The sequence below is a fragment of the Pristis pectinata genome, chromosome 11 (genome assembly GCF_009764475.1).
Source record: "Pristis pectinata isolate sPriPec2 chromosome 11, sPriPec2.1.pri, whole genome shotgun sequence".
NCBI lineage: Eukaryota > Metazoa > Chordata > Chondrichthyes > Rhinopristiformes > Pristidae > Pristis > Pristis pectinata.
The window spans coordinates 19,874,395-19,901,004 of NC_067415.1; the positions used below are offsets into that span (position 1 = coordinate 19,874,395).

At 37.9% G+C, this 26,610-nt stretch overlaps 2 protein-coding genes across 8 annotated transcripts in view; one reads left to right on the forward strand and one right to left on the reverse strand.

The window, feature by feature from the left end:
* Positions 1–13,049, forward strand: part of LOC127576058 (F-box-like/WD repeat-containing protein TBL1X) — a 286,475-nt gene extending 273,426 nt beyond the window's left edge. For 4 of the 7 annotated variants that reach the window (XM_052026398.1, XM_052026396.1, XM_052026395.1 and 1 more), the window contains 9 exons: positions 1,735–1,798; positions 1,887–1,984; positions 2,786–2,846; positions 4,276–4,397; positions 6,182–6,256; positions 7,838–7,965; positions 10,239–10,404; positions 11,136–11,237; positions 11,554–13,019. In XM_052026398.1, coding sequence (XP_051882358.1) covers positions 1,735–1,798; positions 1,887–1,984; positions 2,786–2,846; positions 4,276–4,397; positions 6,182–6,256; positions 7,838–7,965; positions 10,239–10,404; positions 11,136–11,237; positions 11,554–11,580 — 843 coding nt within the window. In that variant the 3' untranslated portion in view covers positions 11,581–13,019. Of the gene's footprint in view, positions 1–1,734; positions 1,799–1,886; positions 1,985–2,785; positions 2,847–4,275; positions 4,398–6,181; positions 6,257–7,837; positions 7,970–10,238; positions 10,405–11,135; positions 11,238–11,553 lie in introns of those variants that run through there. The other 3 variants (XM_052026399.1, XM_052026394.1, XM_052026400.1) reach the window with 2 other exon arrangements.
* Positions 13,050–13,705: 656 nt separating this feature from the next.
* Positions 13,706–26,610, reverse strand: part of gpr143 (G protein-coupled receptor 143) — a 48,267-nt gene continuing 35,362 nt past the window's right edge. The window contains exon 9 of the mRNA XM_052026401.1: positions 13,706–15,999. Coding sequence (XP_051882361.1) covers positions 15,896–15,999 — 104 coding nt within the window. The 3' untranslated portion in view covers positions 13,706–15,895. The remainder of the gene's footprint in view (positions 16,000–26,610) is intronic.

Consider the following 26,610-nt stretch of genomic DNA (forward strand, 5'->3'; position numbering starts at 1 on the left):
TTTGTAAGTTAATGAGTTACAAATAGTGTATTGTTTCATTTGTATTACTGTGTTGAAAACATCCAATCACTAAAAAATGTCTTGCTTTAGCAAGAGTTCTTTAAACAACCCTTCCATGCAACCATGTGGAATGCAGCACTCATGTAATGCCCATATAGTTCAGATTTAACAAACAGTCACTTTCTAATGCTCTAACTCTTGTAATGTTATTCTCCTAAAGCTCCTTGCCTACCAGCGGAGCTACCAATCATTATTAGCTAGAAAATGTATTTCAGAAATTTAATTTTCAACTTGGCTTTGTTGGGTTAAAAATAAATGTCTCCTGGAGTTTGTAATTTGCTTCCAATTATATTACTGTTCATTTCTTTTGGATCTGTTATCAATATTAGAGGGATTTCCTTTCTTTAATTTTACTGTTGAAGTTCAAGGGCATTTAGAACAAGCATAAGAGAAAATAACAGCTGTACCTACTCCAAGCTCACTGTGATGAGTCAGAGCAAACTGCTGGCACGTGTGTCTTAGTGCATCAACATTTACGGATTACTGTGCTAAATGATTGTTTTCTGCTTAGAGTAAAATTCTGTTCTACACACCGATCTTGTAAATACACTTGCTACAGCCCATGCCCATCCTCCACAGCTGCAATTATGATGTAATCTGGCATATTTCCAGAACTAGAAGCTGCAGTGAAGATGCTAATGGTATTATCAGTATGGGATTTGTAAGTGTGATATGAGAAGAGTTGGCACAAACCTTGAATCAAAATTGAGCTGAAATTTGACTCATTTCGAAGGATTCAGGGTCAAGTGCTGAGCTGTGTGGAAAAATAGCATTTCAGCTGCATCATTAGTGGTTTTATACTGTACTGAAAACATAGTGTCCTATGCTCTACAGTACCTGGTTTCCTTTTACAAATGATCTGACTTCCTGCTCCATTTTATCCAGTTTTTGATCTAACCTTTTTTTTTAAACCATCAGATCTTTCGCTCCATAATGTATCATGCCAAGCCTGCCTCCACATTTCATAACAGAACTAATGCTAGAAATAAACTTGGCAAGATTAAAGCCATCCTCTTCGGCTCCAACATAAAATCTCACACTCTAGCTCCTGATTCCAACCTCTCCCCAGCACCAAAGGAATAAAGAAAAAAACCTTGCACAGTATAGCATCTTTTGTGACCTTTGGGTGTCCCAAACCTAAGACGAGGTTCAGATGTTATATAAATTCCCCAGCCAAAACTGTCTGATTGTCTGTAGTATCACTAATTTTTGCTTCTCTGTCTAAAACTTAGCTCCAATCTCAAGATCTTCCTTTTTGTTTTATTAGCATGTTGAGTTTCATATTATGTAAATCCAAAACTGTGCCTTCAATATCCTTGGATTTCTCTTGTGTTCTTTCCTCCCAATATGCATTATCATGTGCAGAAGTGGGCTTGGTTCCGATGTCCTTTGCACTTTATCTTTCCTTTGGTGCCAGAGCATTAAGATCTCTCTGTCTTGTCTGGATCATTCTCCATCTTGCTGTTTCCTGCTCATTTCAAAAACTACTTCAAAATCTGCCCTCTTAGTTACATTTTCAGTTTCCTTCGCTATTTCCATAACTATTATACCATCTATTTTCCATTTTGTATTCATTATGTGAAAGACATTTATTAATTGCCAGTTGTGAATCTTGTCACAAGGAGAGCTGAGCACATTAGTGATTGACTGATGGTGTGATTGCTTTTTTTCCAGAGTGACGGAACACTTTTGGCCACTGGATCATATGATGGATTTGCAAGGATATGGACAAAGGATGGTAGGTCATAAAATAGGTATCTATTGGTTTGTAAAATGTCCGATCCTATCTAATTTTATCAATAACCTTGGATACTTATTTTGCTCAGGCAACCTCGCAAGCACCCTAGGACAACATAAAGGGCCCATATTTGCTTTAAAATGGAACAAGAAGGGAAATTACATTCTCAGTGCAGGTGTTGATAAGGTAAGAATAATTGCAGGAATGGTTTGTAGAAAATCAAATCCAGACTTTTTATTTATTTTAGCTGACGTTTCCTCCATGACCCTGACCACATGGCCCACCACACTTTTACCTAGTTATTCTCTCTGTATGAGAGGACAACTATTTTCTAGGCCCCTGCTAGTGGATCTCTAACTTGGTCAGGGCAGATGAACATAAGATAAGATCTCTTTATTTGTCACGTGTACATCAAAACGCACAGTGAAATACATCTTTTTGCATAGTGTGTTCTGGGGCCAGTCCGCAAGTGTAGCCATACTTCCGGCACCAACATAGCATGCCCACAACTTCCTAACCTGTACATCTTTGGAATGTGGGAGGAAACCAGAGCACCCAGAGGAAACCCACGCAGACACGGGGAGGACGTACAAACTCCTTACAGACAGCGGCCAGAATTGAACCCGGGTCATTGGCGCTGTAATAGCATTACGCTAACTGCTACACTACCGTGCCTGCCTCATCAGAAGCTTGACAATAATTATTTTTTTCCTTTTCCAATCAGTACATTAGTCGCATCGTGGACACTATGGTTTATTCCTGATCTAGAATACAACTGAGGTTGGAAACTCAGTGGTGTGGACGAATTTGGGAATAAACACATATTTCATATAAGAGCATTATATCTCCCATGATTATCTTCAACATCAATTCACTTTTTCAAAAGAAGAAAGCCACCAACTGATTGTCAGTTGGTAACTCTTCTATTTCAGACAAAAAACCAATTTGCTTCTAGTTTGTAATATCTTTTTCATTTTTTCTCCCCAGACAACAATAATTTGGGATGCTCATACAGGTGAAGCTAAGCAACAATTTCCATTTCATTCAGGTAAGATGGAATAGTTTTATATATTTAACCAGCCATTAAGCATTGATTGTCTAATTTGGACTGCAATTGTGCAAAAGTTTAATATTTGTTTGTAGTAAATTTAGAATTCCAGTGTAGATTGTCTGTCCCACAGTACCTGTATCAGCACATAGCCTTTTATTTTGTCTTCATTTTGAGATTGTTCCAAAGATTCAGATGGAAATAGCATCATGTTCCTTGAAGTACCGAAAGTTTATTAGTCCCCTGATCAATATAATTCCCTCAGCTAACATTATCAAAAATATGTTTAACTGAGAATTCAAGGCTGACGTTTTATTTCTTGTGTTTTATCAAATTAAGGATGTTTTGGTGCTGTAGGTCTCTGACAGTTAGATTAAGTTCACTTAAGCTCATTTCACATAGGATCCTCGCAGCTAGCAGAGAGAGAACACTTCCCTCCTTTGCCTCAGATGATATTGAAGAAATGGGAGTAAATTGCTAGCTGGCTCAAGAACAATATGCAATAACAATGGGGATAAAGAGAAGAGGAGCTTTAGGAGACTTGAGTCGCCATACTTTACCAGAAGAGGAGAAGAAATTGTGGCCTATTATCTGATTTGCTGCTGTTGTAATGTCTCCCAAAATCTTGATGAGGATTATAGTTAATGCTACAGTATCATTAGTTTATACCAACTATAACCCACATACCCTCACACAGATGGTTGGCACTGGTAAATGAGAAATAAAATTTTTAAAAATTAACTTCTGATATCTGCTTGCAGCTCTCTTTTGTTCATTTGTCTTTCTACTATTGGCATCTGTAATCCTTTTCATTCCATTTTATTAATTGTAGAAAATAAAGCCTCAAAATATACAAACAATGTACTGGAGGAACTCAGCAGATTAAGCAGCATCTGTAGGAAGAAAGGAATTGTCGATGTTTTGTGTCAAAACCCTGCATCAGGACTTAATGCAGGGTTTGGACCCAAAACATCGACAATTCCTTTCCTCCCATAGATGCTGCTTGATCCACTGAGTTCCTCCAACAGATTGTTTGTTGCTCCAGACCCCAACACCTGCAGTCTCTTGTGTCTCAAAATACCTACATTTTTGAACCATCAAACTAATATAATCTGAACAGACAAGAGGTTTGTGCAGAATTGAGAGCAAAACCACCTCTATTTTTTTAAAATAGGAAGCAAAATCAATTGAAGAATATCACTTGTCAAAATTCCTCTCTGGTCCTCCAGTGCAAGAAACATCTGCATTGAGATTGCAGATGCTTCTCAGGACTTGATGCTGATAGCAAAAGGGGCTGAATATTCTAAAAGGCTGCTTTAAAAACACTGTATTCCCCTTGATGTGCTGGATTGGTTTTATTTTTTGTTGTTGATTTGGACTTCCTATTTTAGAGTTCCCTGCTTACAAAAATAACTTGCTATTTTCACAGCTCCTGCTTTGGATGTAGATTGGCAGAACAACACTACATTTGCATCCTGCAGCACTGACATGTGCATTCACGTGTGCCGACTCGGCTGTGACCGTCCAGTAAAAACATTCCAAGGGCATACTGTAAGTTACAGTTTGAGTGGAAGTGAAAGATATTTTTGTGCAATGCCAACATTATGTAGCTTTAGAACCACTATATTCTGTATGTTATTGGCAATAAATAATACTGTGCAGGAAGTTTCGATCTGATGGAATACTTCTGGATCTACTTATTGGTCTGTGTAGCTTTTATCATCAAATACATTTTCTGAACCTTCCAAGCAAAAATTTGTTGGTTTTCCAGAGGTCTGGTCGAATAAATGTTTTTGCTAAGAGTGAAGGATATGTTAACAACTATTTACATATGTAACATATATGAAGTGTTACCTCGAGCTGTAATAGTAGAGGCCCGTTGTGCTGATAGTGGTGGAGTTAGAATCATAGAGTCATCGAGCAACACAGCACGGAAACAGGCCCTTCGGCCCAACTTGTCCATGCCAATACATGTACTTGTTTGTGTGACAATGACAATAAACTCGACTTTGAAACTCAACCAAGATGCCCATTTAAGCTTGTCTACTTTGCCTGCATTTGGCCCGTATCCCTCTGTTCCTTTCCTATCCACGTACTATCCAGTTGTCTTTTAATGAAAATTGATTAATGATGCTTCCACAGAAGTAATTTCTGATAGACTGGTCAATAGGCTGATGAATTTATAGAGTGTCCTATTAATAGGACAGTAAATCGGTTAAAACACAGACAGTTGTCCTCTACGATCTTTCAAGCAAGGTGTAGAAAATATGTTATTCCTGCTCTTGGCAGGTTCAGAAACTTATATTAGGAAATTGCACACTGACAGCCTACCAATTCCCCTTTATTAATTAATGTAAATTCATGTGCTGGATGTATTCAATTTTTAATTGTTTTGGTTTAATATTGTGCATTAGGAGGAACCACTACTAAATCTTTACCACCATCAATTAGGGGGCTAACTCTTGATTGTAGTCTCATTCATGGCATTTTTGCAGTGTTGATATCTGTAATACTCTTTGATACATCAAATTACCTAATAGATAGCTGTTTTATCTATACTATCTATAAATCTAAATACTAAGCAGCTCTGGTCCTTGCAACTTTACCCTGTTATTCAATGAGGGAGGTCATATTGAGAAGAAAAAAAATGGCCTAGCAGAACTCTCAGTACTTTATTTGATAATCCCTCTCAGCCATTTACTTGAGCTTTTTCTCCTTCTGAATGGCCTTCATTTCTTCTCTAACTTGATCTGAACCTTGGATAGACCAACACAGATGTGGGAGTGTGGATCAAGGGAGAGGTAAATTAGAAGCAAATTGGACTGAACTAAAGAATAGAACAAAAAAAAGCTCTACAAGCCCCATTCCATTCCCTAAAATTGTTCTTCAGTAGCTAGTGCATTTATTAGCCATTCATTAATATGTTTGCACTAGCACAATACACTGACTCTATATACTATATAGTATATAGAACACGTTATAACCAAAGAAAGTTCCAGTAAAACAATCACAGTAAAAGTACAAGAAAGCATAGATCCTGAGCAATTTAAAAAGAAAATAGAATATTAACTTAAAAGAAAGAACAATAGGCATGAAAAGTATACCCAGGAGAAATTAGAGGCAAGAAAGGAGAAAAGGTTACAAAAGGAAGTAACTGAAGTTTCAGGGACCATTTCCCAAAAGGTTACATGATTGCATCCAAAGTTTATGAACTATGCAATAGATTTTAAATATGAGAATGTAACAAACTGCTGTCTTCAAGAGAAAGTTAACACATCAGCTTTTTTTTTTACAATTTTTATTAGTACTGCTCATTTGCACTTCTTACATTTCAGAATGAAGTTAATGCAATCAAATGGGACCCATCTGGCATGTTACTTGCATCGTGCTCAGATGACATGACACTGAAGGTAGGACAATTTAATTATGGCTTGAATACCTTCTCAACTGTGACAATAAATCTTTGCAGCAGCTATTTCTTTTAAACTAAATAAGAACTAAAGGCTTCCAACCATTTCATTTCCAAACTTCAAAACCATGTAGTAAGGCAGAAAACAAGAAAGCTTGTAAGTCCATTATCCCACACCCTATCTTTTCTTAAAAACACACGTACCAGTCTGAAGTAGAGGCATGCATTTATCCTCATCTACCCTGCATCACATCAGTTACAAGGATATTTTGCCTCTATGTAGTTAATGGATTTCTCATAGTTTACAAGCATAAAGAAATGATGGTATACCTCATAAAGATGTGGAGCCTCACTTTGTTTATCTCAGTAATCATAGCAGTTTGTGTGGAACTTTGTCAAACCCTATTCCTCACAACTCAGCTGTGTGTTCAAATGTTGTTCACTGTTTAATGCTTGAGTGACCCATATTTCCTACTAATTTAAAGTTAAGATCCATTTAAATAAAAAAGGCAACAGACGTGAGAAAACTTCATGGCTTTTGTGGATTAAAGGCAAAATCAGCTGAGAAAAGCAGCACAAATTGACAATGCTCATTTATAATTTTATTGACATTGCCACTTTTTTTTAGAAATAAATGTGAATATGTTGCATTCAGGAAATATTTTTAATGGCATGTAGGCGTTGGGAGTTCATCAACTGACAGCTGCTCTGATTCAGCATGGTTTCCACACAGTTTACTGTGCATAGAGAAGATAATACAAGATTGCTTTTCTTAAATGTCAAAGGACAACAAGCTCACTGTTATCATAAATTCCAGCTTTTGTTCTGTTGCAGGCTCAGAATGGAGTTATGTGGATAAAGTGATACTCTAGGCCTGTGTGGCAAGCCATCAGTGCATCCCACCTGTGTGGTGCAGTACAATAGTCTTTTATTCAACAGTTATTAGCAGATTATACATGTTCCAAAAGCTTGACAGGAGAACTGTAATCCCAGATGGGATCACACATTCCAAGTACTGTGAATGCTTCAAAGTGGTATTATGGCAGTCACATTAGCAATAACTCTAATGCAGTCTCTAACAAGTGATAGTGTAAAAAAGCGGACCTCAAGGCAACTTACTTGGTTGGTGTTGAATGCTCTAATCATCTCCCTTGCGACTGTTGTTTCCAGCATACTGATTAACAAGCTGAAGTGACGTATAATTTCATACTTTTCAATGAGTTATCAGAGTTAGTTTGGAGGTAATAGCAGCGCAATTCATGCCATGTTATACATAATAATTTCAATTTAAAGCAATTTGTGCAGACTGAATCCTAGTTCACAATAAATAATACCAAAACAAGTAACAGCATAAAGGGCTATCAAGATAATTCAGCATTCCTTCTTCACTTCACTGTTGGTAATACAATCAGATTCAAAGGACAATTCAGAAAACCCTCTGCGCGCAGTCAGCTTTAGAATTTATCTTAAACTTACTTCTCATGCAGATGATGTGTGGAATTCTAGTAATTTTAAAGCAATTTTCTACATTTGCAGTGGATGGCAACCATAACTCACTTGATTGTGCTTTGTTCTTACATAGATCTGGAATATGAAGCAGGATGCATGTGTACATGACTTACAGGCCCACAATAAGGAGATTTACACCATAAAATGGAGTCCTACTGGTCCAGGCACCAACAACCCAAACTCTTACATCATGTTAGCCAGGTAACATTACTGATTTTTTAAACAGCACATATGTAGTATCTGTATTGGAAACTCAAAAATATTGTTCATTAACTTCTGTGAAAGTCCATGAAAACTTTTTATTTCCTATCATCTACACTTACTACACCTCAACCAATGGCAAGACATAGATTCAAGTTTTAAACTGGGTAGAAGAGTTGCACTTTGTTACTCTAGACTCATAGGAGGCAACCCTCAGACAGGGCTACTCATTCAACTTATGAGGAGAGCTTATGAGTTTGCATAAATTCAGCAATGGTTTGTAAAACAGTACAAAATCATCTGTCATTTACACCCAACTGGGAAGGGCCCACCATCCATGGTTAAGTAAACAAAGTTAAAGGTAGTATCAAATTTAAGGGAAATGGGTATAAATGCACAAATAGATGAGAGGGGCTGATAGGCAGATTGAGTCAGATGGGGGATGGGAAGGGGGGAGTGTTGAGCTAGAGGCTGCTAGGTGATAGATGGAAACACATAAGGGAAGGGGAAGATTAGGCAGATGGAAGTGGGTAGAGACATTTCCTGGTTAGTGATGGGTGGAACCAGATAAAGGTGGGGGGATGGGTAGATAGAACCAAGAGAGGAAGGGGATAGGGAAGGTGAACCAAGGCAGAAGAAACCCAGGTATGTGGGTGATAGGATAGGCAAGTGGAATCAGGCGGGGGAGCACATTGTGGCGAATGTTGGGAGTGGGAAGGTAACACGGGGGGGTGGGGGTGGGGGGTGGGAGGGTGTGGGTTACCTGAAATTAGAAAATTCAGTGTTCATACCATTGGGCTGTAGGCTACTCAAGTGGAATATGAAGTGTTGTTCTTCCAGTTTGTGTGTTGGCCTCACTGTGGCAGTGGAGAAGGCTGAGGTCAGACTGGCTGGTATGGGAAGGGGAGTTGAAATGACATGCAACCAGAAGATCAAGATGACCGTTGCTGACAAAGTGCAGATGGTCTGCAAAACGGTTGCTTAGTCTATGCTTGGTCTCACCGATGTTGAGGAGACCACATTGTGAACACTGAATGCAATAGACCAGGTTGGAGGAGGTTCCTGTGAATCTCTGCCTTACCTGGAAGGGCCATTTAGGTCCCTGGATGGTGGTAAGGAAGGAGGTGAAGGGAAAAGTGTTGCATCTCCTGTGGGTAAAGTGTCAGGGGACAGAGAGGGTGGTGGGGAAGGATGAGCAGTCCGGGGAGATACAGGTCCCTGCAGAAAGCAGAAAAGATTGGGGTGGGGGGGGGGTTGCGGAGGGGAGGGGGGAGATGTAGCTGTTGGTGGGATCCTGTTGAAGCTGATGGAAATGGTGAAGGGTGATATGCTGGATGCAGAGGCTGGTGGGGGTGAAAGGTGAGGACTGGGAGAGGGACAGGTGAAAGCAGGCATGCAGGAAATGGAGGAATTGTAAGTGAGGACTCCATCAAAATGGCTTCCACTCTGCCATAGCTTTTGCACACCCTTTAAACTCCAGACTTTGATAGTTCTATGTGACCACGAAAAAAAATTGATGGTTATGTCCAACTACAATGCAAATTGGTAATTAAACTGTATACTAATAATGTTAGGATGAGACATTATTTTAAAACAAAGATAACAATATTAAAAAGAAAAGTTAGCACAGCCACATCAGGAGAGAAACAAAGTCCATTTTCAATAAATTATGGACGGTGATCCCTGCCCAGTAAGGATTGGATTGATGGCTCATTTCATAAAGGATATAATTCAGGCTGGATGTGAGCCTAGGTTGAGATGAAATGAAACAACCAATCCACTGCTTTCTGTTCAATGAACCTCTTATAAGTCCTTAATGATCTGCCTCAATTTTCCTTCACTTACGTATCCATTATCTAAACATTTAATGACTGAAATTATCTCATTTTCCAGGCATTAATTTTGCAGCTTTTTTTCAAGAGCCACACCCTTTTTATTCAGTGAGCTTAGCTACATTTGTGAGGACGTGACTTGCAGTCATGGTGGCTAAACTTAGTCTTATTCTCATGAGACATCTATATTTTTATTGAGTTCATTAGGCAAAGGTCAGGTTTGGGAACCTTGAGTTATTTTTTTCTCTATTGCCCAGGGAAATGATTATTTCAGATCTTTTGACAATAAATGTTTTTGGAAAAAACAAATTAAAGTGAAAGATTACTGGTTTGAATGTTTCAATGCCATTTCTTTTCACAATGATTATTTGATGGCTTGAATCCATCCATAGAAACTGGAGAATTTGGATTCTGATTAAACATATAACTTCTCATTTTCAGTGCTTCATTCGATTCTACTGTTCGCTTATGGGATGTGGAAAGAGGGGTTTGCCTTCACACCTTAACCATGCATCAAGAGCCTGTCTATAGTGTAGCCTTCAGTCCTGATGGCAAATATCTAGCCAGTGGGTCTTTTGACAAATGTGTCCACATATGGAACACTCAGGTAAGACAGACAATACAATTAGCACGATTGACCACTGTCAGACTTGAAAAAATAGTAAATTGTTAATGAATAACAATGATACTTTTATACAAAGAAACTATTTGTTCGTCATGTTGGTGCTAAAACTTGTCTATTGGTGGTATGAACAGCCTGCATATGAAATATTAATAAAAAAATCAAGTAAGCACGTTGTGAAGAGGAGAAAAAGGCTTCACACCTTAACCATGCACCAAGAGCCTGTCTATAGTGTAGCTTTCAGTCCCAATGGCAAATATCTAGCACTTTGATAGATATTAAACACTTCCTACCAAAGTCGACTGTAGCTTTAGTGAAAAGGGGAACTGAATACCCAATAAGCTATAGTCAGGGTCATGATTATTTGATCTTCTTTGTAAGTAGTCCCTCGGGGATAATTGGAGACCAGGCTCTGCTGCACAGACTTAGCACACACACGTACATAGACATATATCCACACACAGGTGAACTCTGACTGCATGTGCAAACTGATGCATGTACACACATAATCTTGGCCTCTTCGGTAACCCTGTGCCTTGGTGCCTCCCTACCTCTGCTTCAGTCCCTCCTTGAGCATGGCGATAGTCTGAGACAAATCGTTAATGTAACACTTGTGAAATGTCTAAATGTTTTAGCAAGCAAAATGTAGCAATTATTTTAAAAAGTGCAGACAGAAATACTGCTCTATATTCAAATCAATGCATTTATTTTCGTAGACAGGAGCATTAGTGCACAGCTATCGAGGGACTGGAGGAATCTTTGAAGTCTGTTGGAATGCGTCAGGGGACAAAGTGGGAGCAAGTGCATCAGATGGTTCTGTAAGTATCTGTTCTGTTCAACTTCAGTTCTGCTTCCCTTTGTTTTTTCTGACTACAGGCTCTTTAGAAAGCAGCAAGCATAAAATGTGTTCCTCAGTTTCTAAAACAAAGAGGGTAACACTGCAGAAGTGATTCTATGTTCAGACATGCCACTCTATATTTCCTATAAAATGATGATGCACCCTATGATTTTCCATTCTCTTTATATATTTTAGATGTTCAGCACCTTGGTTTCTTCTTGCAGCTTTCAAAAATGCTTTATTTCATAAGAATTATTAATAGTAATTGTTGAATGTTTTTGTTCTTTGTTTCCTAGGTATGTGTGCTTGATCTACGGAAATAGCAGAATAGAAGGAAAACAGGATGTAAGATTAGACCAGCAGTGAATGTGTGGGTGGCAAGCACGCTCCTTCACAATGTGTCAGCTTCAGATCTGCAAGAACCTGACTTTTAAAATGAAATGGTTAAAACCAGCTCTCCCTGTCCATTTAATTTTGATTTTTTTTTTGTTGCCTTTCCAAAAAAAAACGATTTTACTGTCTGCAAGTTCCCTCCAGATCCCCAAGTGGAAACCTAGTCACATGCTGGCTTTTTCACCAGTTGAACTCTTCACCCTTGGAATGTTACGCAAGGAAACTGTGTCAGTCAGTGTTTTGAGGTTTTCAACAGGACAGACAATGGCAATTTATGTTCATGACTGAGAGCATTGTGCCAAACTGCAGATGCTGTGACGTACCAAAAAAACCCAACAAAAGTGGGGGTGGGGGGAGGGGGAAACATAAAATAAAATCAAGAAAGGAAATGATGTAGATTTCCCTTCCTTCATACACTTTCCTTATTCTGGTTTGGACACTACAATGCTGCTGAAAAGGAAGAATAACATTGTGTGCAGTCACAGCGGAATAATCTGCAATTTTGTAATAGCAACACTTTATATTTTCTGGATTTTTGTTTTGTTAAAAAATGTTTTAGGGATGCTGGAGTATTATGTAGGTTCCTAAAAGAAGCTTTTACCAGGGTTGGATGTGAATGATTTTGTTTCTAGAAGCTGCAGGGAGGAATCTATGGGGTTTTAAAACTTAAGCTTTTCTGAACTGCTGATAGACTCGCTTACATTACTGTGCTTCAGGTCGTGATCTATTGAAAAGGCACTTCTTCAGAGAACTGCATATAAAAAGTGCTTTACATTTGAGAAGGTGAACTCATCACCAGCTTCATACAGGGAAAGAAGACTCACGGGAAGATCCCCAGTGTATTTTTGAAAAAAAAAGCAAAAGAAATATTTGTAATTTTTACCTTTAATCACACATTAGACCTTAAAAGCCAGAACGGCAAACCATAAACCTAGCAGACACTTTGTTTTAAAGAAATGCGAGAAATGATACATCTTAACACTGTACAAGAGCTTAAATTCTTTAATCTCATGCCATGCTTTAGGTCCTTTTTTTTTAATAAAAAAGTATTGCTAACAAAAGCTGTTTAGAGTCAGGTGAGGTGCACTTTGTCTAATGTAAGGGTCTGCTTTGTTTCGTTCTCTGGGTTTTTTGAATATGTTCCTTGTCACACGCAGAGAGTTCATTTGTCTAAAAATCTGTGTTCTGGCTTTCGTTGCTTTTATTGTCTGTGTCAGACTGTCGGCCAGACTTTGTTCCTTCTCCTTGCAGCCTCTCAGGAGTTTAGGTCAGAGGAGATCATGTGACCTTTTATGTTTCTTCTAATCCAGAATGTGTGATGTAGCTCGTGCTCATTAAAGAAAACAAATCATCAAATCATATTCAATGTCTTGAATAAATTGCTATATTTTGATATTAGAAAATATGATTCTGTGATTTTTATTTTTCCTACTTTAAAATTATTAGGAGTTTACTTCACATGTTTATGCCTGGTCATAATGTTACTGGCATATCATAATTGAAAACCACAATTATTAACATACAAGTTCTTGTAGCATGAATGTAACACAACAGCCCTGAGCTTTCTGACTGCTTGGTACTTTAGATCAAAGCTCAGCATGCAGCTATGTGAGTCATACCAGGAAGGTATCAGACTGTGTGCCAGGCTGTGTTAGAAATTTGGTTCTTGAGTAAAGGTGAAAATCTACACCTGATTTGACTGCTCCTGGGAAGTGTGCATACAAAAATGGTTGAAATAACTTTGGGATGCTCCTCATCAGCCACTTGTCCAGATTCGGGAGTAAACACTTGCTCTAGAAGCAGTGCTGTAGGATGGTTGACACCTGTATTCCAGCCAGAGTCAGTGCCTTCAGGACAGGTAGAAAGCTTGGAGGGTACTCAAAGGCATGTTTATATTACAAATGAAAGTACTAGTATGTGCACTCTGCATATATTGAATTATTTAGGTACCAAAAAATATAATAAGTAATGTTGGTATGATATATGACAACTACCGCATATAAGTAGCATGGTTTATAATGCAGTGCAGTGAATGAGCTGGATATAATTTTACTTGCACAATTTTATCATTTATAATACTTGAAAACATAGATTAATTACACACTTTGCACCTACACTTTGTTATCATATGCAAATTCATTGTTCAGTGCACTTACAAGTGCCATTTATTGCATTTAGAGACTTAGATTATTCATTGTGTCTTCACTCACATCATTCTTGGATAACTTGTACTTCAGTTGGCATGTAAAGATGCTTGCTCATTGTACATTCTTCCCAGTTTTCACTTCCATCAATTCCAAACATGCAGCATGGCTAGTGCCACCAATTGTGTGTGTCACTTGTACGAAGATACCCTTATCAGGTTTGCAAGCATTAATCAATCACTAGGCTTTCACCGTACATCTTTATTGAACCATATACATAAACATCACTTGATCCTTTTATTTGCTTATGAACATCATTATTTTGCATAAATAGGCTACCAGCAAGAATCTTTGTCCATGAGCAGCATATATCAAGAAGTTATAGATGGGCCACCCCTGATTTTCCATCCATTAATTTTTTAGGAACAAAAGATCATGGGCAGCACATCCAAAATTTCAGGGTTATGGTTGCCAGTGAAATGTGGTTCTCCACCAGTATTGTTACATATTGGAAAATCAGGACTCAATTACTTATTTGCGTGGACTGTGCAATTGTGAAAAGCTACAACACAGATCCAAACGCTTATATATTGTAGACTTCCAAAAAAAAGTTTCTACTGCCATAAGACACAGGCTTGAAAACAGTGGTTTGTAATTGATAATGGTATAGAGAAATTCCAAAGATGACCATGAGGCCTTGACTCAAGTATAAGGTGCAAACTGATTGAAATAAAGGGATCATCCTTATGTGCTGTCCCCAAAACATGTTGCAGGTCAAACTGCTGGAACAATGTCGAAAGAAAACTATGTACAATGCAGCATTAACTTCAACAATGAAAAATTTAGATACATTACAAAATAGAATAGCATAAAGAATACCAAATTTGGATTAAAATAAATTAAACTGTTGCTAAATGCCTAATTACTTCTTTGTATATCTGATTACTAGTAAAATTATTCTTGCAAGATGTTGCACTTATTTGTTAATGTGCCATCAACAGTACCATTTCCCACCTCTGCAATATTAAGTGGCACTGTTGTAAAATCTAGAAATTAAACTTAATGTGAATTTTAAGTAAATGTGTTATGGATTATACTGAAATAGTGTCATCTCAAAGGAATTGTATACAGTCAGTTATCAAAGTACCATGTTTGCTGAAAGTTTGTTGTGAACCATTTATGTTAACTTACTGATGTTGCAGTTATTTTCAAATTTTGTCAGACATGGTTTAAAATGAATAATTTTTTTTATACATCTTGCGGAATTAATTATCTTTGGGAGTCACCCAAAATTCTCTTTGAGATTTTCTACTAATCATTTTCACTCACCTTCTACATGAAACAGAGTAGCTCTGTTATTTGTGCTAAACATAACTTATTAAAATCTTATTATATAAATTTATTTACCTTCAGATCTTTTTATCCTTAAAAAAAAGTACATGTGATTCATCATCAAGCAATATCAGAAAACCTTGCAGGTCAAGCAAGTGGTGTACAGAACCACATCTCAGAGCGATTCAATTTGAAATGTTACCTAATGCTCGTAAATGTCTCTACATTCAGATTACAATCATGAACCATTCACATTTAGTTTCATATTTAAAATACAAACCACTCAAAAAGATTAGTATTTGTTTCCAATGAGATTGTATTTGGGGATAGAATTCATCATTTTATCAAAAGTAATCGCTTCCTACTAAAATAGTCATTTATATTTCACATTTCTGGCTGTTTTTGCTACAAATTATTACTCCAGGAGGGGAAATTATTCATTTAAAGACTTGAACAACATAAAAAGTTTTTTTGAAAAGGATAGTTGTATTTATGAGCATGTGAAATACATACCCTTTTCCTTGAGGACGTGACATAACTTTATACAGCCTGAACCAACTCAACGTTGCTGTGAACGTTATATTTACCCCTCCTAATTTCTTCTTCTTGTTCAGTCCAACAAATGTTTTGAACAGACTATATGCTGGTTTAGCAGTAACCGGTAAGTAGTGAAATTCAGTTAGCCCCAAATCAATGCAGCAATAAACAGCTATGTTGTTTTTAACCCCCAGCTTATAGGCTTGTATTGAATTTACTCATCTCACCAACGTTATGCCCTTTCAGTGTTTTCCAGTGAGTCACGATCAGCATCATTGCTATTGAAGTCGTGCTGTTCTCTTGGCATGTTGATTTCAAATGTACTGGTCTCAGAACCTAGCAAAAAGAATGAGGAAAATGCCTTTATAGTGCCATTAAAAATGCTTTTGGCTTTCCATACTGTTTTGGTTTATTTAAACATATTCAAGTGACATTGTAAAATATGATGGAATCTCTAAATTTTTGTTTTCAACTGTAGCTAGCCACCATATATTTTAAATGAAATGAATTAATACCCCTGCTCATACTCTACATAATTCATGGTAAGCTATACACTTGGTACTTTAATACTGGGTAACATACCCTTAAATACCTGGTCCTTTATCTGCTATGAGATTGCACTGAATAAATGTGGCAAGAATTTCTTAGATTCATATAATTCATTTAATCACTTAAAATCTATTCAGTAGCCAGTGGTTTAATGGCTAAAACACTTGGTTCAAACTGTAAATTAAAATCTTGCATTTAAGTATTCATATTTCTAAACTATATGGATGTTACTCAGACATATTGTTTTCCTTGTTAGCTTTGAGCCGATATGATAAGGTTGGCCTAATCCAGATTACAATGCTAACATCAAACACCAATGAATCAGCTGAAAAATGAAGGAAAATTGGAATATGCCTTTTCATGATTGATTATATTTGTTTTATTATTGAAATGTGGTTCAGAGAATTGTGAGGCTTTGATTCAAACATACAGTGCAAACAAATTAAAATGAAACAAATGCAGAAATGCTGGAAGAACTAAGCCGGTCAAGCAACATATGTGGAAGGAGAAACCAGTCAACGTTTTGGGTCAGCAGCCCTCCAATGATAGGATTATGCGGAAGGTTTGCTAACTCGAGACTGGCTGAGTTCTTCCGGCATTTCTGTTTTTATTTCGGATTCCAGCATCTGCAGTTTTACTTTTTTTTCCCCAAATTGAAATGAAGCTTCATTGTATGAGCTGTTCAACGTACCACATCTGTGCTGCAAGCCCTACATTTGACCCAGCTACCCACTCTAGTTTCCAATGCGCCTGCTCCAGATGATATCCTAGAATACTTTTTGTTCTTAATCTGAAGAGCTGTCATTGACTCAATTTTAGGCATTCCATCAACTAGTAACACTTCTAGTTTCTGGTACTAAAACTAACATTTTGCCCTCCTCCCCACCCTGACCCCAACCCCATGTTACAAATTCAATGTTGAGGGGAAAAAAATCTTTATCAATTACCTCTCAAAGCCATCAATAATTTTGAGCTCACAGATTGCACCTCTTCCCCCTCAATCACCTATAATGAGAATATCAATGTTCAAAGAGACCATAAATGGAGCTGTACAAGAGGATGTGACTAGTGAAAATCATTCTTCCTAATGTACTAGAAAGCATATTTGTTAATAACAGATTGTTTGTATATCTTGGAGATTTATTACATGTTGTAATTATCCCTGGTGTGGGGGGGGGGGGGGGGTGAAGTAAGGACTTGCATCCAAAATTTAATCTTTGCCAGTAGGAAGTCCTCAAACAAGATTTAAGAAAGTTGCTCATTAACAGGTGAATCCATTCTGCTCAATCCATGAGAAAGTTGGGAAGAAAATATTACAGTGTTACTTAAATTGCTTGTTTGCAGAATTTTTCAACAATCTCCTGTCCACAAAGTCTCCATTTCTGCCCAAAAATTTGGGAAATCTATAACTAGCGATCGATTTTTTTGGGGGTTTATGGAATCCCTGTGGAAATGCTGTTCCTGTATTCCATTTTGTCTTTCACATTCATGTTTTGAATATCATGGTAGCAGTTATCATCATAGAGGTGACAAGGGCTAACACCCAAGTGTCCATTTAATGTATGGTCTAAGAATCTAGCAAAAAGAATGAGGAAAGTGCTTTTGTAAAGCCATTAAAAATACCTTTTGGTTTCCATATTGTGTTGTTTTATTTAAACATATTTAAGTTACATTGTAAAATACAATGGAATCTCTAATTTTAGTGTTTAACTGTACCTAATAGCTGAAATTAATTAATACCCTTGTTCATACGCCACATAATTCACTATAAGCTTTAATAATAGGTAAATATAGTACCTTAATAATAGTACTTTTTCTGCTATGCGATTGCAAAGTGACACATCAAGCTGTCTTAAGTTGGAATTGAATGTGTCAGACATTTTCCAGATCAGTTATAAATTTTGCAAGATCAATCAATAATAAAATGCTCACAGCCAGTCATTTTTAGTTTCTGATATAGAGCAACTAAAAAAATTGTGATTTTTAGTTGTGACTAAAAAAATTAATCATAATTTCAGTTTTAATTGCAATAGAATACCAATAATTTACATGTTGCATCTATATGTACCTGTATGTTTAAATTGTTCTTAAATTTTGAACTTAATTTTTTTTTAACAAAAATGCTAATAGTTGCATTAACTTCTAATAAATTTTGTCTCTGACATTCAGAAATGATTAGAAACATCATGTTTGGGACAGGTTTGACAGCCGCCTAAGTCAGGGAGTGCAATGCTTAGCCACCTGTCCTGTTTTTGAACTCTAATTATTTAGCTAACATGCGATTAAGTCTTAAAAGAAAATAAATGTGTTAATTTACGTTCAAGTCAATTGCATATATTAACTGAGATTAATTGACAGCCTTATGTATAGCATAACACTGAAGGCAATACATAGTTAACTGGAACCATTAGAGTCATATAGCATGGAAACAGGCCCTTCAGCCCAAGTGATCCAAGCCAACCAAGATTCCCATCTCGGCTAGTCCAATTTGCCATATTTAGCTTATTTCTACATCAGATTCCCTTTAAGATATTAACACACAATTTTTAAACAAATTATCTTCGATAATTATCTAATTCTGACATTCAGCATAACTATCAGTGGCTGAAGAGTTTGCTGATGGTAGGGAGGAACTTATCTTCAATTTTGTAGAAGTTGCTTGTAATCTTGATTATAACTTGCATCAGAGTTCAAAAATGGATGCTTCAAAATTCAAGCACAACATATCTGTCTGCTAAAGGGTGGGAAATAGTGATCACAGTATTTTATTTCTTTAACCAAAGCATTTTAAAATTATGACTAAGGTAATTTTCTGATTTTTTTATGTGGTATTTTTGATCTACTGCTCAATTAAGCCATAAAAATGAAAAACAGGATTTCCTATTTCCATTTCTTTATATTTTCTCAATTAAATAAATGTAAGTTGCTTAATTCAACAGACCTCCATAAATTATAAAAGAACCTTAAAGTTGAGGGTTATGGAGGACAGTTAACTGATTAGTTTCTTGTTCTCTCCTCAACCTATTGACAACAATCGGCCATTGCCTGGCAAACACCTCAAGATTGTCGCCAATCTTTGGACTCATTAGTGACCTGCTGAGCAGAATTTTTTGGGGAGGCCCTGAGCATGATTCATCTCAGAAGCTGGGCCTGGAGAATATTCCTTTAGCAATGTTTTCTTCCAAAGTGCTATTTATTAGTAATTAGTGCTGGAAATATTAAGGAATGAACATTTAATGTGTTCCCATGACACTCCTTTGTTGGTTGCTATAATTGATGTATTGATCCATTTCATTAAAATAAAGGAAGAATGCTGCACACTGATATTAATCATTTGCCAATTGATTTTACTAGGTTGGCACATTTAGGTCTTCATGAAGACTAATTAGATTTGATCAGTGTGTAAAAAAAAAGGAATATGAATATGTTAATCCACTTATCAATATATTTCTTTGTGTCCAGACTCTAAATTGTCGGCAAAAATAATTGTCTTGTAAAACTTATCAAGAAAAATGAGAATGCTGAAGTTCCATAGTTTTGACCTTTCCCTTCATTGGAATTTTTCTGGGACAATCAGTTGAATTGTCATTTCCCCTTAGTATCTGTATTTTCATGATACAATGGCCCTGTGGTAGATATTTATTGCAAAAAAGGAAACTATTAAATAGAATATAGTTTCAATTTCTGTTGTGTGTTATTGTGTCCCTGAAATCAACCATAATGTGATCATTCTAAGTAGTTTGTCAAAATCAGAGATTCGCTGGAAATTCTAAAAGGCCTCTAAATGAACCATAATAAATTATAACAATTTGCAAGTTTAATAAATCATGGCCAGTTCATTTGTTGCAGACTGAGTGGAAGATTTGCAACAAAGCATTTGTTGAACACAATGAGAGATACTGAATCTTGCTTAAAATGTGTATCTTTGAACAAAAAATGATTGTGGAAAATAGTGGCAGTATCATACTTATTAACCAGCTGTGCAACTGAGATGCATCAGATTCATTGTGGAAAGTAAGAGTCTGTGTTCATTCCAACAAAAGCAGGTGGCTGTCAAAATAATCAGTAATTCATCACTAACCAGGAAATTTCAGTCTTAGTAAGAACTTGGGTGACCATTTATTTCATGAGGCTGGGTAAATTCTTCCTATTCCTCATAGACAGTCCCTCAGGATCAAGGACGACTTTGATTCTGAGAGACTGAGGAGGTCATAGTGGGAACTTTTGACTCTTCCATTCACTCAAAGCTAAAGTAAACCCAATAATTTGAAACTATAATAGGTTTTGGCATCCCCTAAATTTGCCAAATCTGTCAGTTACACTGCTGTAGATAACTGTAAAATAGAGTCATAGAGCATGGAAACAGGCCCTTCAGCCCAACTCATCTATGCCTGCCAAGTTGCCTACCTGAGCTGGTCCCATTTTCCTGCATTTGGCCCTTATCCCTATAACCCTTCCCTGTCCATGTATCTGTCTAAATGTCTTTTAAACATTGTCATTGTACCTATCTCCACCACTTTCTCTGGCAGCTTGTTCCATATACCCACCACCTTCTGTGCGAGAAAGTTGCCCCTCAGGATCCCTTTACATCATTCCCTTTTCACCTCAAGCCTATGCCCTCTAGTTATGGACACCCCTACCCTGGGACAAAGACCGTGACCATTCAACTTATCTGTGCCCCTCATCATTATATCTAGCTCGAACGTCACTCCTCAGCCTCCTACACTCCAGGGGGAAAAAGCCCCAACCTTTTCAGTCTCTTTATAACTCAAGCCTTCCAGTTACAGTAACACCTTTATGAATCTTTACTGCACCCTTTCCAGTTTAAGGGCATCCTACCTATAGCTAAGTGCCCACAACTGCACACAGTACTCCAAGTGTGGTCTCACCAACATCCTGTACAGCTGTAACATGACATCCCAACCTGTGCACTCAATGCCCTGACCAATGAAGGCAAACGTGCCAAATGTCGTCTTCTCCTGCTTTGCCACTTTCAGGGAGTTATGTACTTGTACTCCGAGGTCTCTCTATTCGACAACACTTTCCAGGGCCCGGCCATTTACTGTGTAAGTCCTGCCCTGGTTTAACTTCCCAAAGTGCAAGACTTCACACTTGTCCGAGTTAACTTCCATCTGCCATTCCTTGACCCACTTTCCCAGTTGATCCTGTTGTAATCTTAGCTAACCCTCTTCACTGTCCACTATACCATCAAGTTTGATGTCATCCACAAACTTACTAACCATGCCAACTACATTCTCATCCAAATTGTTAATATAGATGACAAATAACAGTGAAGTCATCACTGATCCCTGTAGCACACCACTGGTCACAGGCCACCAATCTGAAAAACAACCCTCCACAACCACCTTCTGACTCCTTCCACGAGTCAATTTTGTATCCAATTGGTTAGCTCACCTTGATCCCTCACGATCTAACCTTCCATGCAGGACCTTGTCAAGGGCTTGCTGAGGTCCACGTAGACAAATTGCCCTCATCAATCTTCTTTGTCACTTCTTTTTAAAAAAAAGCAATCAGTTGCGTGAGATATGATTTTCCCATTCACAAAGCTATGCTGACTATCTGTAATCAGTCCTTGCCTTTCCAAATGCAGATCGATCCTCTCTCTCAAAAACCCCTCCAGTATCTTTCTCACACTGAGGTTAGGCTTACTGATCTATAGTTCCCATGCAATTTCTTTCTCAGCTCCCCATAATGTCCTAGGACACACTTGGCCAGGACCCAGGGATTTATTCATCCTTACGTGCTTTAAGATCACCAGCCCCTCCTCTTTTGTAACATGGATATGTTTCAAGACATCACTATTCCTTGAATTCCCTTCTCCATGGCAAATACAGATGAGAAATATTCATTTAAGATCTCACTCAACTCCTGTGGCTCCACACAGAGACAACCACACATCCTTAAGGAGATGGATTCTCTCCCGAGTTACCCTTTTGCTCTTAACATGCCTATAGCATCTCTTAGCTTTGGCAGATAAGGTAACAGAGAATCCTATCTTTTTGCCCTCCTTCTTAAGTGTACTCCTACATCCCTTGTACTCTTTAAGGGATTTACTTGATCCCAGCTGACTATACCCAAAATATACCTCCTTTTTCCTGACCAGCCTCAGTATCCCTCTTCTACCAGGGTTCACTAATCCTGCTAGACTTGCCCTTCACGCTAACAGGAACATGCTGGCCCTGAACTCTCCCTATCTCACTTCTAAAAGCCTCCCACTTGCCAGCTGTCTCTTTACCAGCAAACAGCATCTCCCCATCAACTTTTGCAAGTTCCTGACTAATGCCAATAAAATGTATCTGGACCATAATATTTGGTGGTACAGTAAAATCATTTTCCAAGCCTGTGTATTCAGAACTATGAAAGTTGCTTCAATTCTTCCACATCTTAGAATTGGTATTGGTTTATTATTGTCATTTGTACCGAGGTACAGTGGAAAAACTTGTCTTGCATACCCATCATATTGACATCAGTATGGAATTCTTGCATTGACTGGCTAAGTTCTATCTCAGGCTTTACTTGGAGATATTTTATTTTCACAAATAGCTTGGATTTTGCTGGCAGTGTTAAAAAAAAATGGCACCAACTATTTTTTTTTACTGCCCACAAACTTTCTATAGGATTTTGCACTGGATATTGGGCTAACCTGAAATCCATTTCAGCAGTGTTCAACTAGGGTCCTGGGACATATACTCAGGACAATTCTCTTAAGCAATCAGATTGAAAAAGCTTAAAACAGACATGATCTAGGAAACATAATTTATAATAGGTAATTGGTGTATCATTCACAGAAAATGAAACATAGTGAGGGAAAGAAAAATGGAATTGGGAGATCATAGAGCCATATGGCACAGAAACTTGCCCTTCAGCTCAACCCATCCATGCTGACTAATGTGCCTACCTGACCTAATCCCATTTGCCTGCATTTAGCCCACATCCCTCTAAATCTTTCCTGTCCATGTACCTTGTCCAAATGTCTTTTAAACATTGTAATTGTTCCTGCCTCAACCGCTTCCTCTGGCAGCTCAGTCCATACATCCACCACCCTCTGTATGAAAATTTGCCCCTTGAGCCCCTTTTAAATCTTCCCCCTCACATGCCCTCTCATTGTAGATTCCACTACCCTGGGAAAAAGACAGTGACCATCTACTCTGTATATTGCCCCTCATGATTTTATAACCCTTGATAAGGTCACCCCTCATCCTTCTTTGCTCCTGGGAAAACAGTCCCAGCCTATCATTATTTATCCCAGACAAAGAAACAATGTAGAAAAAACATGTTATAAGTCTCCATCAATGACTAACTGCTGAAGGTTAGAGATTCCTGACCTGCAATGGTTAATTTTTAGTACCAGAGAACTTGTTTGGCTGTAATTATAACTACACTGTTAAAGAATTATTTACAGCAGAGTGGACAAGCACTAACTAATTCTGATTGTTTAGTGAGTGCCTATTATGCAAGTTCTGAAACCAGACACTTCCACATATTTAAATGGATGTAAAGTAAAGCAAAGCTTCCATAAGAGCAGAACAAATCAGATAACAACTTACTTATGATTTTCATGTTTAACTTGCATATGTACATAATCAACACTGTTCAATTTATAGCAGCAAGTGCTGCCTTTACTGTAAGAATTATTTTAAAATTTTATAGTTAAATGCTATTTAAATACTTTTGAATTTGCTTTTTTCCCCCAACAGTTACTTCATTTAAAGCATTCCACATTAATACACTTCATCGTTTTTGTTGATCAAGTCTTGTCTGCTTAGATGATAAAGATAAACAGAAAGGTTTATGAAAGGAATTCCAGACCTTAGGGTCTCAGCAGCTGAAGACACGATTGTCTATGGTGAGTCATTCAATTTGGAGATAATCACAAGGCCAGAATTGGAGAAGTGCAGAGACCTCAAACAGTTGTAGAACTACAGAAGATTACAGAGGTAGCGAGGAGAAAGCCATGGGAGGGTTGAAAAAACATTCAAGGACTGTTTAAAAACTGCAGTTGGAAATCAGAAATGATAAGAGTAAATGCTGGAAATATTCAACAGGTCAGGCTGCATCTGTGGAGAGAGGAACAGAGATAATGTTTCAGGTTAATGAGCTTTGATGAACAAACTCTGAAAGGTGAGTATTTCCTGTTGGATGTGTTAGTAGATTTGCTGCAAGTTAGAACAGGAGGGCTCTGAATGACTTCATGTTTACAGAGGCTAGAACAGAGGAGGCCAGATAAGAGTGTATTGGTGTAGCCAGGTCTAGCGGTAACAGAAGGTATGGATGAGATGCAGACATGTTGACCAAGGTCTGAGTCATGAGATATGACATTGGGGGAGACCAAGAGGCATGAATATGGTAGTTAACATAGTTGGAAGCTCAACTCAGGGTCAGCTGTGACACAAAGTCCAGAAAAGGTCTAGTTCAGCCACAATTAGGTGTCAAGGAGAGAGGCAAAATCCATGGTGAGTGGACAGTGTTGTGGTGGTTTCTGAAGATGGTTAGTTGGATTGAATTTCTGCTTATCCAATATTGACAAGCAGCCTGACAATGTTAGAGGCAGTGGAGTCGAGGGAGGTAGTGGTGCCGTGGAGATGTATTTGTCAGTGAACCTTATTTCTTCAGATGACATTACGAGAAAATAATATGTAGATACAAAATAGTTGGAAACTGAGAATAGATATTTGGAAGACATCAGAAATTATGGTGCAAGAATGAAAAGGGAAGCAGATAATTGTCTGGCAGGATACAAACTTGAGTGTGGTCCCACACAGATCAGTGATGGAGAGGCAGTGGAGGATGGTGTAGTTGAGTGTCTTAAAGGCTACAGCTCAAAGGCCATACCCAGCTTGTGTAGGGACAGTTTATCAATGGCACAGTCAGATGATGATAAAAGCTGCTTCAATGACAGGGAGAGAAACCTCTTGGAGTGCTTCCAACATGATGGTCCAGAAAAGATGGCCACTGATTTGGGAAGCAACAACCTTCATGGAAATGAGAGGAAATGGGACGGGAAGGTAGTTTTTTTTTATTGGGGGTGGGGGGGAAGGAAGAATGGGGAGAGGAATGAAGAAGCCTGATTTAATGGAGAGGTCAGATGTACTGGGAAGGAGAGGATAGTTAACAATATTGGCTAATGTCAGTGCAGGAAGGGAAGTTGTGTGGTCAGCAGTTGGTGGGAGAAGGATTGAGAGAGCAGGAACTGGGTCCAGGTGTGACGAGAGAAGCTCATAGTTGGCAAATTGAAGGAGAAAGGGTATTTTCTACTTTTCACATCAGCTGCATCATGTGATTTAGGAACATCCTGCCCAGTTGCTACTTTCTTCAATGGCATCTCCACTGCTAAATCCTACAATGAGACAGCTTACACATGGTTCCTTGTCCTGGACTAGCTTCAAACCTGCCCTCAGCAGGATGTAGCAGCAACCTATAAATATATTAATGTTATTAAAGAATGAACAACACTGCAATCCCATATAATTTCAACACAGCTGCTTTATTCAATTCTTCCTTCCACAGACATTAACTTCTATTGACAGATAAAGTCACAGGACTGATGACCTTTCACTGACTCTACACAGAGGAGCATAGGGAGCCCATATTCATTAAGCAGAGGGAGGAAAAAATCTTAAAGCAAAAATGCTTTTTCAGTAAGTAAATAAGTAACCATATTTTGTGAGTTCAAGTCAATTATTGAATTTAGATTTTTAAAAGAAATTAAACTGGGCCCAGTTGTTGTCAATTAGTGCAACTACCTTAAAAGGGCTACATTAAGATCTACTAGTAACAATGGGACTGTCAGCTTCCCCCTTACCAAGCTTATTCAGACAGCTATTCCCGATACCCACAGCAGGTTCAGAGATCTTTTGACCCTGAAATAAAGTGCGATACCACCATACAAGTACTCAACACATTCATCAGGATTCTCTCTCTCCATATTTTAACACCTGCTCATCCTGTTATTTAAATCTGCTAAAGTTGAAGTTAAAATAGGAGAGAAAAACTTTCAAATAAGAATTGAGTCTTCAGAAGTTGCCATCCCACTACACAATCTTAGAAACTACATTATATAAATATAAATATATGCAAATCACAGGAAGCTAAGTACATATTCCAGGTGTCAAGCATTTAAGAGATAACTCGTTTACATTCAATGCGTGATCATCAATGTTCAATACCTTCTTCCAACCTCTTCGCACGCCTTTTCATGGCATTCTCTATCATGGAACTCGAGTACCTATCAAGATCTCCTGGTGAGTGGGAACTGAGTGGTAACAGGGTATCTGAATATGGAAGTTCTCCCATATCATTCCCATCCTTCCCTGAAGGTAAACTCCCACATGTATTTTCTAACAGAAAGCACTGAACAGTGAGTAGGAACAGGGACCT